This window comes from Drosophila subobscura, chromosome U, assembly GCF_008121235.1.
Source record: "Drosophila subobscura isolate 14011-0131.10 chromosome U, UCBerk_Dsub_1.0, whole genome shotgun sequence".
Taxonomy (NCBI): Eukaryota; Metazoa; Arthropoda; class Insecta; order Diptera; family Drosophilidae; genus Drosophila; species Drosophila subobscura.
Genome location: NC_048534.1, coordinates 25,671,506 through 25,687,854, shown reverse-complemented (window position 1 = coordinate 25,687,854; position 16,349 = coordinate 25,671,506). Strand labels below are relative to the sequence as shown.

The 16,349-nt window shown below is 39.4% G+C and overlaps 1 protein-coding gene across 6 annotated transcripts in view; it reads left to right on the top strand.

Moving 5' to 3' along the window:
• Positions 1 to 16,349, top strand: part of LOC117900901 (CUGBP Elav-like family member 1) — a 56,928-nt gene that overhangs the window by 14,629 nt on the left and 25,950 nt on the right. For 5 of the 6 annotated variants that reach the window (XM_034811453.1, XM_034811452.1, XM_034811455.1 and 2 more), the window contains one exon: positions 653 to 701. In XM_034811453.1, the coding sequence (XP_034667344.1) occupies positions 653 to 701 (49 nt within the window). Of the gene's footprint in view, positions 1 to 652; positions 702 to 14,773; positions 15,377 to 16,349 lie in introns of those variants that run through there. The other variant, XM_034811456.1, reaches the window with a different exon arrangement.

Genomic DNA, 16,349 nt, shown 5'->3' with positions numbered 1-16,349 from the left:
AAACACTTTTGTACAAGAAAAACTAATGAAGGAAAAAAGCTGTTGTAGTTGGGCAGCTCCACGAATTAAGTGGGGAAGGGAGTCAAGGCTCAATTGGGTACAGAAATGGATGAGGGGCACAACCAGGGATTGGGACCTGGGACTCGGACAGAGCTACGGACAGGTTCAAATACATGTCCAAGGACAGAGCCAGGAAGATGGCCAGAGAAGGGGCCAGAAACTGAGTGCCGAAGGAAATTCGAATACAAGTATTCCATTAAGTGGTTAGTTTTTCCCTTTCGTATTTCTTTTTCTCTAAAAATGGTTCTAATCATTTTATAAATATTTATATTAATCATGAAATAGCCCTATCCAGAATGAACTCCCAACTTGCAGCTAAAATCTCTTACAAAATTCACTCCCCATTTCATTAATAGGATTTATCCCATTTTGTCTCCAATGAATCCCTTTATCATATACCTGCAATTTGTTGACTACATAGAGGGTAAACCATACCCATAAGCCAAATCCCCCTTTCTATATCGAAACCCGTTCATACTTTTTCCAACTTATTGCTTACAATATTTCACTTCTCCTTGCTATATATCCCTTACTTATTGCCACTTTCCCTTGCTCTTGTTCATTCTCTGTCTCTTATGTTTTCTCTTAACAGATGCACCATCCCATCCAAATGAAGCCCGCGGACAGTGAGAACCGAAATGGTAAGTTCCTCTTTAGAACACTTTTGGGGCATATTTGCTGCCGTCACAGCTAAGTCTCGTCTGAATGTCTGTCTGTCCATCTGACTGTATATCTATCAGTCAGTCCCTTCTGCGTATGTGTGTGGGCTGATTGCTTGTCTCTCCGCCATAAATGTCTGTGTGGAGCCGGGTCTCTCCTCCTCTACAACAGTCTATATGGGAGCGCCTTTTGGGCTTAATCATAAACTTGCAGCAGCAGCCGCAGTTGGTGTCTGTATTTGATTACACAAAACAGAAACACACACAGAAAAAAAGAGAGAACTGGCTCTGGCGAATGAGGCAATGAAAATGAATAATGCCCCAATGCTGACAGGAAGAAAGTGTGGAAGGGAGGGATACAGACTGTTGCCGACAGTCGTTCCTGCAGCATTAGTTAGGTTTTGTGTGTAGCCAATAAATCGATTAGGATATGTGCTGAAAAGAAAGAACACGGAAACAGAACCCGTAGAAGAAGATGCATAAAAAAAAGGATTTAAAATGCGGAAAAGACTAGGAAATACTTTAAAAATATTTAAAAGAAAGCCAAGGCATAATTTTTATAAAGATTCTCCTTGCATTATCTCAATCTAGTGGCACTTCTTTCTTGTGCAAAATTAGCTTTTAAAACCATAAGGATTAACTTCGTTTTATACCCGTTTTCCAGTGCAAAACTCGAATTAAGAAATATTTAAATGAACCCTGGCTATTTTTATATAGAACGAGAAGGGACGTGTGAGACGCTTCTTACGCGTCACAACTTTTATACCCGGCACTCAGTACTCCATCTGCAACTTTTTCAGTCGCCAAGTAACTAAAATGAATTGCGGTTTCATAGCATCCAGATTTTGACACAGTGAAAAACATGGAAACCAGTTACCTTCTGCTGACTTCTGTTCGCCTGGTACTTTGTCTGAAAATTTTCCTGTTTTCGGCCAGGAATTTTCCTGTTTTCGGCCAGGAAACAGGAAACAGGAAAATTTTCAGACAAAGTACCAGGCGAACAGAAGTGAGCAGAAGGTAACTGGTTTCCATGTTTTTTTTCACTGTGTCAATATCTGGATGCTATGAAACCGCAATTCATTTTAGTTACTTGGCGCCTTTCTGTTATCTTCAAAATTGTAGATTTGGGATGTTTTCGCCCTTTTGCGGAGGCGGAAAGGGGCGGGTCTCATTTTTGAAATACACTGGTTTCAGTGTGAGCATACAGCAGTCTGGTGCAAAAATTTGGTGGCTCTAGCTCTTATAGTCTCTGAGAACTAGCCGACAAACAAGACGGACAGACGGACGGACGGACGGACGGACGGACGGACAGACGGACAGACAGACATGGCTCAATCGACTCGGCTATTGATGCTGATCAAGAATATATATACTTTATGGGGTCGGAAACGTTTCCTTCTGTGCGTTACATACAACCGTTATCCGCACAAATACAATATACCCTCTTTACTCTTCGAGTACCGGGTATAAAAATATGCACATTTTTCCTTGCCCATCCCTAAAGATTTGCAACCTGCTCAAAGGCAAATCTTTGACTGCAAAAACCGACGACTGCCCTGCCATTCCAGGTAGTCAGGGCGCGGATGGCACTTCCCCTTTGTACACATTTTCCGCATGGAATTCAAATCGGAAAATCGTTATTGTGCCTTTTTGCCAAGGCACAGAGGATGTCCATCAGGAGGAGGTGCAGCACTTATGCACTGCGTTTCCGTTTCCGCTTTGACATGTGCGTGTCCTTGTGTGTTATGTGTGTGTGTGTGTGTGGGCTATGGCATTTTCTTGTTGTTGTTCTTGGCATTGCTCGAATGCAGCGGAAATGTTAAGGGGCATCGCTCGCATTCACCTCAAGGGACGATTGGGACGCAGTTGTCTGCCATCGATTGTTGTGCTGTAATTTCCCCCTTTATGTCTCCTTTCTGTTTCCCTTTTCTTTCTTTACCTTTACCCATTCATTCTCTTTCCTTTCGCTTCCTCTCAGGGACAGCCATAATTGCTTTCCTTCTGTTTCAATTGTCTACAAGTGCCGCAGCGGCAAAGGCAGGCACAAAAATCATTTCTAATTTGTGCCTCTCGTTTTTGTTGCCTTGTTTTTGTGTTGTTGCTATGTGTTCGATTGCGTCAAAGTGTATTCGTGTACGCATGACGAAAATAAATCACAAAATTAAAAATACGTAACACACAGAAATTTTATGGTAAATTAACGAAAAATTGTCACTCACTCGTGCATTACGCGAGTCGGTTGAGAATCACATTTGGCTCTAAGGCGCTACCAACTGTTCTCTCTGTGCCTCTCTGCTCTCTCCTTTCATCTGTTCAGAGTTCGTTTTTCTGTTTGTTAATTCAATAATTTGCAATTTCAACAAAATAATGTGACAAAATTCGAGCTAAGGTGTCCAACGTTCAATGAGCCGTAGAGTGTATGCTTCGTCGGGACATTGTCTCTGATTTTTGATTGGCAACAAAATTAATTGCTGGCTGCAGCCAAAGTGTTGCAAAGAAGCTGTTCAAAAGTGTAAATAAAGATATGACAAGCAGCCCTATCAACAATCAAAAATATGAAGATGTTTTCATGCTCCATTCAAATAAACTTTTCCTAAGAAAATTGCATGCGAAAATTATCTATACATACATATGTACATATACATATATTTATTCCTTTAGTCACTTTCTCTGCCCTCATCTCCAGTTTTTCCCCTGTTTATCAAGCATCATAACAAAGTTGCTTTAGCCTTTTCTTGGCAAAATTTATGTACTCGTATTTACTGTGTAGCATCATCACCCAAAAACAAATGCCAAACATTTTCAAATGCCACACAAATTTCACACAAAATGCAACAAGTGCAGGGAGTCTGTTGCCTCGGACTTGCCCATATAAATATCTCACTCACTCTCTATCTCCCGCTGCCTCCATCTCTCTCTCTCTCTCTTTCTTGTTCCCCGCTGCCATTGCGTGTTGTGCGAAATGTTTTGGCGACACTTGACAAAATGCCAGAAATTCTAAATACTTTTGGCTGCTTTTGCCTTTCGTATGTCTTCGTCTTTGTTGCTGTCCGCCTTTTAGCATGCCCTTTTGGCTTGACTTGGATCCGATACGATTCGATTCGATCGTCAGGCATCTTTGCATCTCTTTCTGCCATAGACGGCCTCCTGTGCCTGTCTCTCTTTTGCTTAAATTAATGAGCTGCGTGCAAAATGCAAGTAGATCTATGTGCAGCAGCACTTATTCTGTATTTTTATATGGCCACAAATTTTATTTCTTTGCCTGTTAGCCTTTCATATTAATTGTTTTGTTCATTTGCTGAATTGTCAGGCGCTGACAGCGTCGCATCAATTTTAGATACCCCCCAGAGGAATGCCGGCGGTATCTTTACATCTCAAAATGCATTTTCATGTTTGCAATTTAAGTTTTCTACTGGTCACATTAGCACACTTTTCGATTCAATTATGAAACGTTCTGCGGGTCTCTGTCGAGTCTGTGTGTCTGTGCAAACAAAGCGCTTTTCTATGTTTTTCCTCAGCTCGAACCGGAGTCTTCCCCCATTCCAATTGATTTTCGCGCTGCCTGCTCCAACGTGAACGCTCGTTTAGCTTCAAGATACACTCTGCAAGATACACTTCACCAGCCACAGATGCTCGTGTTTTTTTCTAGCTTTGATGCTAATTGCTCGCGTCTCGAAACCTTTTAGGTCGTGGCGATCTTGTCAAGTGTGTACACACACACAGCTTTGACTTAGCTTTGGCATTAAATGTGCTAGAAAAAAATATATAGAGAGCAGCGGAGCTGTTGAAACTTGGAATGGGTTGGGCCATGATAGGAGAGCTGTCGTAAAGCCCCAAAGACTGCTGATGGAGTCTGGAGCAAAGTGTTCAATGATTTCTGCAATGAGATTCGAGTTAAGACTATACAAAAAGTACTATTACATTTTAAGTCAATGGTATTTTTATTTGACAAATATTTTAAGTTACAGAGAATATGCAACATTTATTCAATAATATAACAACATTTAATTTATCAAGTTTTTAAGAGAGTTTTAATGAGTTGAGGTACATTTAAATAGCACATAAAATATGGATATTATTAAAAAGAAACATTAAATAGGATGATATACAAAAAAATGTAATTGTATTTACTCGTAAAAATACAGGTTTTTACTTATAAAATAATACCATACAATTAAATTAGGTTGAAAGACATTGGGAAATTATTTGACGATGATACAAGATGTATTTTCATAAATAAAAACTTCCAAGCTCGAAATTATAATTCACAACTTATCCAAGGTTGTAAAAATATCATACAAATTTGTATTAAAAATTCTGGAAATTAATATCCCATCAGATAATATTTTGAAAGACATTAAGTAATATTTCAAAAGAATTATTATTAAACAAAATAGCTACACGGTAAAAACTGAGTTAAGACTAATTACAAATCCGTGTATATGAGACATGGCACAAAAATGTCCATCTTGCGTTATGTTTACAAGCCCCAGTCCCCAGTCGCATACATATCAGAATTCAATCAACAACCTCCATGCCTTGGCAACCTAGGGGTAAACGTATGTAACTCTATGCCAATCATATTCCGTATCCGCTGCGATAGCACGCCAAAAAGCGCTGAGTCAACCCGGCACGAAAGCGGCAGAAAGACAGAGAGAGAGAGAGGTGTGTGGAGAGAGAGCGCGAGCAAAAGAGAGTGAGAGCGAGCGCGGCAACATTCTCTGTCATCTGATGATGAGCAAACATAAGTAAACAAACGTCAAGAGGCAATGGCAACGGCAACGAGCGTGGCTAATTGCCTTTGGATATACCCAACCCACAGCCGCAAGCCACAAGTGTCCAAAACAGCTGTTTGCACAGAGAGAGCACGAGCTGAAAGAGCGTAACAGCAAGAGAGCGAGCGAGCGCGTGGCAGTGATAGAGAGAGAGAGAGAGCAAAGCAAGCCGGTAAACGTCGCTGCTGCAGCAGCACTGCCAGCAGCAAACGAAACTCAACCTAAAGTGCAACGCAATTGATCGAAGGGGATGGAGAAGCGTCGGATATCTAGCGGGGGGCTGGCATTTCAGTCGCCACTCAGTCAGCCGGTTGATCGTCGATCGGTCGTCATCTGCTTTGCTTCGCCTGCTTGCTAGTCGTTCGCGCCGTTTGCCTGGCAATAGTCATACTCCCCGAGCACAAGTATCCAATAGATACTCGTACTGTAAGTTGTCACTCGTACATTCAGCATTCGCGGCACGATCGAAGTGTATCTGAGTTTCTGTCGTATCTTCCGCGTTGGTGCGTTGCTCAACTTCGATAAATGAAATTCTTTAAATTAAATTCTACGCGAAGCAGCGCTGCCTTAATTGAAAACCGTTTGCCCAGTGCCCCCAGATGTTGCCCAGAGATATTTATTTATTGATAAACTGTTGATTGTCCCTCCACGCTCTCTGTTTGTTTATATAAACTTTTATGTGGTGGCTTGTACTTAATCATCGTTTGATTTTGTAATAGAGTGAATTAGCCGCAAATTGCCAACTGAAATAATGTCCGATGTGGGTCTGCGTGTGTTTGGTAACAAATGAAATACTTTTAGTGCAGTTTGTAGACAATTAAAATTGATATACAGTTTGTTAAAACAAACTTTGGAAAACTTAGCAAGAGTGCACAAATTTAAGTGCTAAATGCTCTTCTAGTCGGTTTTATTTTGCTGCTAAAAGTGTTGAAAAATTTTTAAAAACTAATGAAGAACTTGGAGAATATTCGTTTAATTTTGTGTGTAGCGCTAGCGTTTAAAAATATTAAAAAATATCCCAAAAAGTTATTGGACGTTCTATACATTTTTTCGAAAAAAAAAAAAAATTACAGCAAGTGTCCAAATTTAAGTGCTAAATATTATCTAAATTGTATGTTTTGCCTGTTGAAAATATGGAAAATATTAAAAATCCAACGAAGAATTTGGAAAATGTTGCACATGCCTCAGAAATAAGTTAATAATAAATTTAAAAATGAATTCCCGAAAATTGAGTTAATGGCTTTGGTTAATCAACCGCACAAAGCTACACCAAAATATGTGGCCTGCAAACATATGTATGTATGTGGATACATATGTACATTTGTATGCACATAAATACATATTTACCTAGATACAGACGTGTTCATATGTACATATGTATGTACATACGTAAGCCAATTTCGATTGAGGCCCAAAATAAATGCCATAAAACATTAATTTGCTATGCCAAAGCAGCAGCAGCCAACAACCCATTCGATTGAGGCGCTCTTTTTTTTTTGTAGTTCGTTTTTTGTCATTCGATTGCCAAAAAGTAAACACAGCAAATATGACAAAAAAAATGGCAGGAAAAAAAAAAAAGAAAAACGAACAAGCGAACATCTTCGTAAACAATATGCAAAACACTTCTTCCCAATAAATAAATTTAAAAAAGTCACGAAAACAAAAGGCAGCGAAAAATAAGTAAAAAATAAAATCTCAGAAGTGCAGTTGAGTCATTCTCTCCCTCTGCCGGTAACTCTCTTTCTCGCAGTGTCTCGGTAGCTCAGTTTCTCAGCTACTCAGAGATCTTGTGTCGGCCTTAACCAGTTTTCAGTTTCATTTCCATTATAATTAACTTTTTAGCTTAACTTAGATTTCTGTTTATATAATCGGAGTCTCGGGGCAGTCAGCTGTTCAGTGTTTTTGTTTGCATTTTGTTTTGCTTTTGGCAATCTCACTCTGAGCAGCAGCTGTAGCTCTCATTTGTATCTGTATCTACTCATATCCGCCGAGATTCTAGCTGCAGGTTGCGTGTACGATCGAGTGCGTGAAATTCCATGCCATCGACTGAAATTGGAGAAATTACCGTGGCCTGCGTGTTGAAAGTGCGTTGCATTCTGTGTTGCAATCATCCGGCATGGGCATGCTTCGTGGCTGATGTTGCAGTTGCACTGCCAGTTGCAGCTGCGGTTTGTCATGTGTGGCACCACACCACACCACAGCACACACATTTCTTACGCTTGACGAACGGTAATTGAAATATGTGAATAATTGCTAGATTTGTGAGCCAAAATGGCATGGCATGAAGAAAGATATACAAACATCGAAAAGGAAAAGTTTCCAAATAAAAGAAAGATGTGCCGAAAATCTCTTCAAATTGAGTAGTCTTTGGTTGATTTTGGAGATACTTCTTGAGGTTTGATCGCTTTAGTTAGTGCCTTTAGTTCTCTTATAGTTACTCTCCAAGATAAAACCAGTTTATACTTTTACGGCTAACTATTTATAGAAATTGAATTAGCTCTTAAATTAGTTTCAACTTTCTGTTAAAGTGCTATCCGAAGATGCTTTTAGCTTTTAGTTGTAGTTTAAGCTACGTTGATAAATGTTAAAGATACATTTTATGTGCAGCCTTTGGACTGCTTTAAGCTATTTCTCACAAGTCAAAGTTAAGCTTATCTTGCTTATCTTAATGGTTTCACTTATTTTGTTACCTAAATGTGTTTCTAAAAAATGAATTTAGAAAACAACAACTCGCACTAAAACTTAGCGTTTAATTTCCGTTTTCCCTTCAACCCACAGTCTACACCTTTGACTCTTTTTGCTACATCTCCATCTCGGCTCTGAACTACTCATTCAAAGCAACTCTTCAATATATACAATTCCCCATCAATTCATCCATTAAGCAAATTTACATTACAGTTCTTTGTTCTCTCTTTGAAGGGCCAACAAAAAACTCTTCAACTTGTCAACAATTTTCCATATTTCTTGTGCAATTTTTCATATTACTCAACCACTGGCCCGTACCGTACCTCGGATTGCCTAGACAATTGTCATTGTTTCAGTTAGAATTATGCACAACATTTCCTTGACTTTGTTGCTAAAGACACAATAGACAGATAGACCAACAGGTTCTTCATGGGTCCTCCAATTAGGGGTATAAACTCTTACAATGATGGGAACTCTGCTAAAGCACTGAGAGAACATTGTGCAATGTGCTTCAAAAGTTCCCTGTGCAGTCGGAGACAACAATTAATTGAAGAAATCACGCACGGTCAGGGGCAGTGGGCAGTGGGAAGGGGCTGGCTGTCGTCTAAGGGGTTATAAATTCTATGGAAAGAGCGCAAAGTGAATGACAACCAATTCCATGATGACTTCTGATGGACAAATACGGCTAACGGGCTCTATGACCCAAAAGAAAAAGAAGGAAAAGCAAAGCCAAAGAAGAGAGAAGAGGGATAGAGGCATGAGAGTGAAGCAGAGACGGAGCAGAGACCAGAGCAGCTCAAGGCGACAAGTTTTGCATACTAAAAGATACAAAATTGTATTATGGATGCCCCTCCGACTGCTGCTCCTCGACTGTTGTTGCTGCTCCTCCTCCTCCTTCTGCTCCTCCTTCTCCTCCTTCTGCCTCATTTTATGGCCGTCTTTCAATCGAATTGTGGACGTCAATCGAGTGGCCCCAGCCCCCCCTCTATCACCATATTCCTACAATGCGTTTCAATCAGAGAATTTTAATTATTATTTTCAATTATCGAAAATGGCCTGTGCCTCCCTCTGTCTGTCTTTTCTTTTCAAGTGTTTTCCTTTTTGCTCATTGTTGTTTCTTTATCCATAGTATCTGTATCTGTGTCGGAGTCCCTCTGTAATTCGGGGGCGTATTGTTTAATTATGCATTCACCCCTACCCATTCCCAGCCACTGACCCTTCTCTCCACCTCTTTCTATCACTTGTTGTGGCATCTGCTTTGGTTTCGCTTCGATTTTGTGATTAATTTTAATTAAATTTTCCCAGCTACATCAGGGAATACAGAGCTCCAGTTCTGGAATATGCCCTGCTTCAGTTTAAAGTTACTCCCCCGAAAGGCTCAGCTGTTAATATTTTCTGTAATCTTTTATAATTTTTTATTTATTTATTTAGTTATGTTTTCTGCTGAATTTTGTGATTCAGCTGAGCAGCTGAAGCTCAAGCTTTTAGCTGCAAGCTGTTAACTTATAAATTAAACAACTGTCTACGCTACAGTGCGATGCTTCCGACTGCTGAAATTGGAAACTAAAGTAAACACAAGGCGTAGAGCAACCGGAGAACCCAGAGCCCAAAGCCCCCAGAGCTCCAAGCCTAAAGCCGAGGGGAACCCAAAGCCAAAACCCGAGAGTTCCATATGCCAAAAGCTGATCATAAAGCCCAAAGCCGAGTAAACCCCAAGTGATGGTTGTCAGGTAGTCTTCCCAGCTGATCCAGGTTCCCAAAATTTGAGTACTTACGATAAAATATGACAACTAAGAGAAATAAGAAGCAAGGGAAGTGGGAGATTTGTGTGGCTGTGCATTTCATCTGAGGAATGTGATTTTCGTCTAAGATATAGAGTTTCAGTAGATAAAGTGATCTTTTGGGCAACTTCCTCTGGCTAAACACTCTTCAAATCAGCTATAGAGATTCATGTTTCCGCTACTTCAGCCAATAGCTTAGCTCTAACCATGATATGTTGCAAAAAAGAGTCATTCTCTGCCCTTAGCAATCGCAGCCAATATTCCAGCTGTATGTTAGTGCACTTTAACAATCATTCAATCTTCATCATTTTGCCATTTTTGCCAGAACTTTGTCGACGACAGCAATAATAATGATAATTTTGTTGTAGTATTCGAACTGTTGCCTCGGCTAGGGCAGTCGGCAGTCGGCGGCTCATCGTGAACTGAGTACACAATGGCTAAAGTACATACCAGATACACAGATACAACAACAACAACAACTACAACACATGCGGCAACAGAACAAACCCAAAACAGAGAAGGAAGCAATAGCGAAAAAAACTGAACAGAAACTGAAAAAAATTCAAGTAAAATAAACCGCAGAGCGAAACGCGAAATGGCAGCGAAAAAAAAAATAAACGCGACTGGCAGCAGTTTGTCACTCAATCGCACCAGACATCAGTCGCGTTTACGGATCGGCAACGAAAACATCTAACCCACAAAATTCTCTACGAGTATCTAACAGATACTCTGAAATTGGGAGACGGGCTTTCGGCCGATAGCAGAAATTACATTTGCCGCGCACGAGCGATTCCAAGTCAAAGTTTAAGTTCAAAACGTGCGTCGATCTCTCAGATACTCGGACCGATTGCACCCCAAGTGTAAGATACAGTGTCTCTGAGGCATGCGTGTACGCCATACAGTGTATCCGAGACATACGTGTACTCAAAAAAGTCGCATTATCGTAGTTTTTAAATCGGAATTTGAAATGCACATGGAATTTGCATAATTAGCGGGCAAAGCGATAAGAACTTTGGTTGGTACAAGAAAAAGTACAGTGGAGAGTCGAGAGACAACGAGACAATGGTGTTAAATGTTCTAAGACTGAGCGAAGGGTACAGTGCGCACTGCCATAATTGTATTGCCATAAATGAGAGTATGACAAAATACTATTTAACGACATTTACATGTTGAAATTATAATTTCAACTTTGGAAGAGGAATCTACTACAGTAAACAACAAATAAAGTTAGCAAAATTATCTTTAAAATGTGCCGAAAAGTTAAATCAGAACCTGCTCCAAAACCTACCTTAATGAATAAAGAATGAAAAGCTTCAAAGATTTCTTTCAATGACGTTCCAAAAATTAACAAAAAGTTAATGAATAATCACACTTCCAATACTTTGAACGATAAAAACTCAAAAACTTACACATTTTCCCTAAAAATATATAAAGATTATTAGCGGTACCCACTGTCCCAACATATTGTTTGCCATTATTGAGCAACTCTATTTACCTGTGAAAACAATGGCACAAAATGCGCCACCGACAAACACAATCGTGTCGAGTGCAATTTAAGCTCAAAAGCAGCTGAACATCTGAACTCAAACACAAGGGATAGAAGAGAGGAGTAGTGGCAAGAGAGGTACAGCAAATACTCGTGTAAAGTAACAGACAAAAATCCGATTTCCGATCCAATTCGCGTTACGGCGTTACGGTTGAGTGACTCCCGAGCTGTAGCTGGGGTGTGTCTGTCCATAAATAGCCACAAAAATGAAGGTTACAGATGAGCCTCTCACAACCGACACTCGGCTGGTCTCTCACCTTCAAGGTCAGCACGGCGCCCTTAAGTCAATAATATTTACAGATAAACAAAGTATATATTTCCCCCTATACATTATAAAACATTTGCGCAAACACAAGTGTTATTTGAATGCAAATTAACATACACCTAACCCCTGGCCAACTATTTTCCATTCACGTAATTGTTTTTCGTACTGAAAATGAATCACTCTAAGGAAAAATTCAACACCAAAAAAAAAAGTAATCCACTCAAAGAACCGAAGATTGAATTCAACAAACGGAAATTGTCATGTCAAATTTTGGGTTGCCTTTCGGCTTTTGCCTTGCTTTTTCGTGTGTGTATTTTTTGAGGTAAAACTTTGAGTGCAGTCCCGTATTAAATACAATATGTCAACAGCTCATCAAAGCGGCTAAAATGTCTAAGAAAAAAAGAATCTTAAATATAAGTTCTAGTGTAAAGGAAACCTCACGATCTGTACCAAGTCTGTGCCACATTTTCTGTGTTAAGTAATATATTTATAATTTTTGTTTTATTTATTGGAAAGTGTATGCAATAGAGCTGATAGTTTCGAGGAACTCTATATTTCTCTGCCACGACTCTGTCACTCTGCCGTTTCCATTTTGCAACAGTCTCAACTCCCTTTCGATATTCTTCAAAAAAAGCAGACAAAAAATGTTTTTATCATGCTTCAAATGGCCCCCGCTTATAATGGAAAAGCGTAACTTTACGCTCTGAATAATTTTCATTTAAACAAAAAAAAAACAACTACAAAAACCACACAGCAACAACTACACATAATAAAACAAGCAACACATGAGGTGTGCTGAGGTGCTGCTAAAAAAAGCAAAAGTTCAAAGTGTAAAAGTGAAGTTGATGTGATAATTGTGTGCGAGACTCTGCCCCTAGATAATGTACAGAAAGTGTTCAAAAAAAATTGCTTTCAAAATAGCTTAAAATTGGGTTGAAAAGTGTGTATAAAAGTGAGTTGAACATTTTTTTTGACAAGAGCCTAAAATTGTGTTTGAAGAGATTAAAAATTGTGTCTTAAAGTGGCTTGAAATGTTGTTTAAAAATAGGTTGTTATTGGCTCTGAAAATGGGTTAAAGATGGTGTCTAAAAGTGGCTTAAAAATTGTATCTAAAATGGCTTAAAAATTTCATAAAATTCAAACCTTTAGCGATCGCCTAATAGGCATTCAAAAACAAAAAAATTACCGCTCTACATCCAAAGTTCGTCTGGAGAGTCGCAGCGAAGCGTAACAAAAATGATTACGGCAAATGTCACAAGCACTTACAACAGTCACAACAAAAAGCGTATGCACATACAGCTACAGACATTCTGTAGGGTTACGAATCAATTTGTTTTGCATATGTCGCAGGACGGGAAACAGACGGAAACACTGTTCCACTTTTGGTTCCACCTGCAAGTTGGGGAGACTCTTGTCAATATTTGCACTTTCTTTTGAGTTCGTTTCTCTAAGTTACATTCCAAAGAGAGAGAGAGAGATCTGCTGAGGAGCTTGTCTATTTACGCATATTTATGTCTATATGTTGGTCATGTACAAACAAGAAGCCATCAGCTACGACAACGACATTATTATCATCATCATCATCATGAGCTTCATCTTTCGGCAGTCTGTCAATGGCTATGGCAACCGTCAATTTTTAGTTGGGTCAAAAGAAATTGAAAATAGACAGGCACACAGCACAGGCAGGTGGATTTTTAGGGGGGAAAGAAAACCAAGGAAAAGTAAGCAAACGTGAAGAGAAATAGAAAATGCCAACATAAAATATTCAAATTTCAAAGACACCAAAAAAGTCAATTGTAAACCAGTGGGGGAATTTTTTTTGAAGCAGATTTTAGATGAAATGTTTTTGGGTTTTGAGTGATTTTTGGTAGCTCTTGGGATGCAATTTTAAATGAATTTATATAGATCGTTGTGAGAAAATATAGTCTACATTGGATATGGTCACATGCTGACAAGTTTTCCAGCGTCTTTGAGGCGGCGATCATTTCCTCAAGAATTTCACATGGAAATAAACCCAACTTCATAGTCAGACCTTTTGTTTTTTTGTATTTCTTCTTTAACGATCATTTTGGGTATATATTTAGCTGTCGAACAGTTGCGGGATTGTTAAGTTTTCCAAGACCTGGCTTACTATTTACCTACACATATTTGTTTTAATTTTTGTTGTATATTTTTTGTGTCTTGTGTAAATACAGACCGTTGAAAGCCGTTTCTTTCAAGCTGATTAGAGAGACTCAAACAGGTGTTATATACATATGTACATGCAGAAAGGCAGAGAGAGCGAGCTAAATATATATGCCTGGCTTCGACACTTTTTCTCTACTTTATTGCATTTTTATCCCACTTTTTTTTGGGCTGCAAAAATCATTTGAAACCCTATATATGAATGCACATAAAAATGTTTTAAGCGAAAGCTTCGTTGGCTTCCCAATCGCTTCTTTATTGCATTTATTTTTGTTGTTGTTTGCTTATTTTTTTAAATTTTTAATATCATTTTGTGAAGCCTCCTTAACGTACTTTAAATTGAAAATCAAATAACTGCGCTATGTGATCGCCATAATAATCGTAATAGTAAAAACAAATATCGCATATGTATATCGGGTCATGTCCGGTCCATTAGCGATGGGTACTCGCACGGGGCATGTGCAACAAATTGAAAGTAAATAAAATACAAAAAAAGACCCACATCAACATATCATCAAAATGATAATAACAATATAAAAAAAAATGGCATAACTGCAGCACAACTCAGCGGACAATATGGCAAATTAATTAGTTATACAAAAATGGCAGAGACCATAAAAAGTTGTGTAAAAATGTATAGTAAAAAGAGGCAGAAAGTATCTTTCGTGTGTGTGTGCAATGCAAATAAAATTCAAATTATCCACAAGTGAATAATTGTGGCATTTTAATGGCAGGCAGGTGGACAACCAACTAAATAATATATTGGTTTTTCAGTTTTTAATATAGCCCAGGAGGCACATTAAACAACAACAAAAACTAAGCACAAAAAGTAGCAAAAAAAAAGAAAAAGTGTGTTTTGGGCCCAATTGCAATTTATTCCTCCGTGTCGTGGGCGCCAACTAGCGGCCAAATAAATAACATGAAAAATCCGAGTATCATGGAATGCAGCAATTCCTTAAACAACAATAATAATAATACTAATGCGGAGAACAATAACAACAGCGGGAGCAGCAACAACAACAACAACAGCGGCATCCCTGTCTCAAACAATATCAACGGAAACGGAAATGGAAATGGCATTGCCAGCGAACAGCAGCGCACTCTATCGGGTAAAACAAATCCTGCAGCATCACCCTCGTCACCTAGCAGCAACAACAACAACAACAACATTGGCTACAACAAACTAAGCTGCTCCACGGGCTCATCGCCGCAGCATCATCCACAGCACTCGCCCTCGCCACCGCATCAGCAGCAGCACCACCACCATCAACATCATCCCTATGGCCATGGCCACCAGAACCCAAACCAACAGCCGCCAACGATGTCCACAAACATGACCACAAATGGCCATCAGTTGTATCCGGCGATAACGGCAACGTATTGGCTGCCGCCACCAAATCCGGCGCCATATTTAGTTCCAGGTAATTAGTGTTACTTGCGTGGGCGAAAACCCAACAGTGTACACAGAGTGGAAAAGTTGTAACTGGTTGAAGTTTGGTTATATGTTTGGAGTGGGGCAAATTTGTTGATATTTTTGTTAAAAAGTGTAAATGGGACATTCCAAGTCGGACATTATAGTTATACTGACTTATAGTTATAAATATAATGGAGCGAAATTGAGCATTGATTGATGCATTCGTAAACGATCTAAAGATCTACCAAATGCTATAAATTATAATTCCTTTTTTAGATATTTTGTTTATAGAAAACACCTTTAAAAATAAAAAATTGACAAATTATTTTTGCCGGGTTTTAAAACTGATTATTCAGACACCTGAATCTGTCTTTCTAGCTTCCTGTATGTCTTCTTTGTTAGCTTTGTCATTTTTGCTGCACCTATCCCTATGCCTGGTTCACCTTACAATCTCCCCACTGTACCGGTTCTATTGTCTAAAACTCATTGCAACTTTTCGCTTTGGCTGCGGAAGTGCAAGTCGCCTGCAAAAAAAAAAATTTTGCAAATTATATTTCCGTGTTTATTGTGCAGCTCACGAGGATTACAAAGCAATAGCGGGCTCGGGGCGCTAGAGGGCGCCAGCCAACAGTGAGGGCTGGGTGGGGGCATATGAGCCGTGGGTGGAGCGTGTTTCATGTTTCGATGCAAGTTCTGTGCTCTTTTTGCTGCACTTTCTGCTCGAGTTTTTTGTTGGATTGTCGTGTATTTTATATATGTGCATGCTCGTGCCAAGTGGCTAAATGTTAAGCCATTGTAAGGGTGGGGGAGGAATCAGTGTGTGGGGTAGTGTGCTGCATGCATATTCCTCTCTCTGTCTGTGTGTGTGTAATTTCATTTGCAAACGCCACTTGCTGGGCAGCTAATTAAATTTTAGCTTTGTCAAGGGACTTTTTTGCATGCCCTCTGTAGCCAGTGAGGGGGCGGGCGGAGGCCAGAAA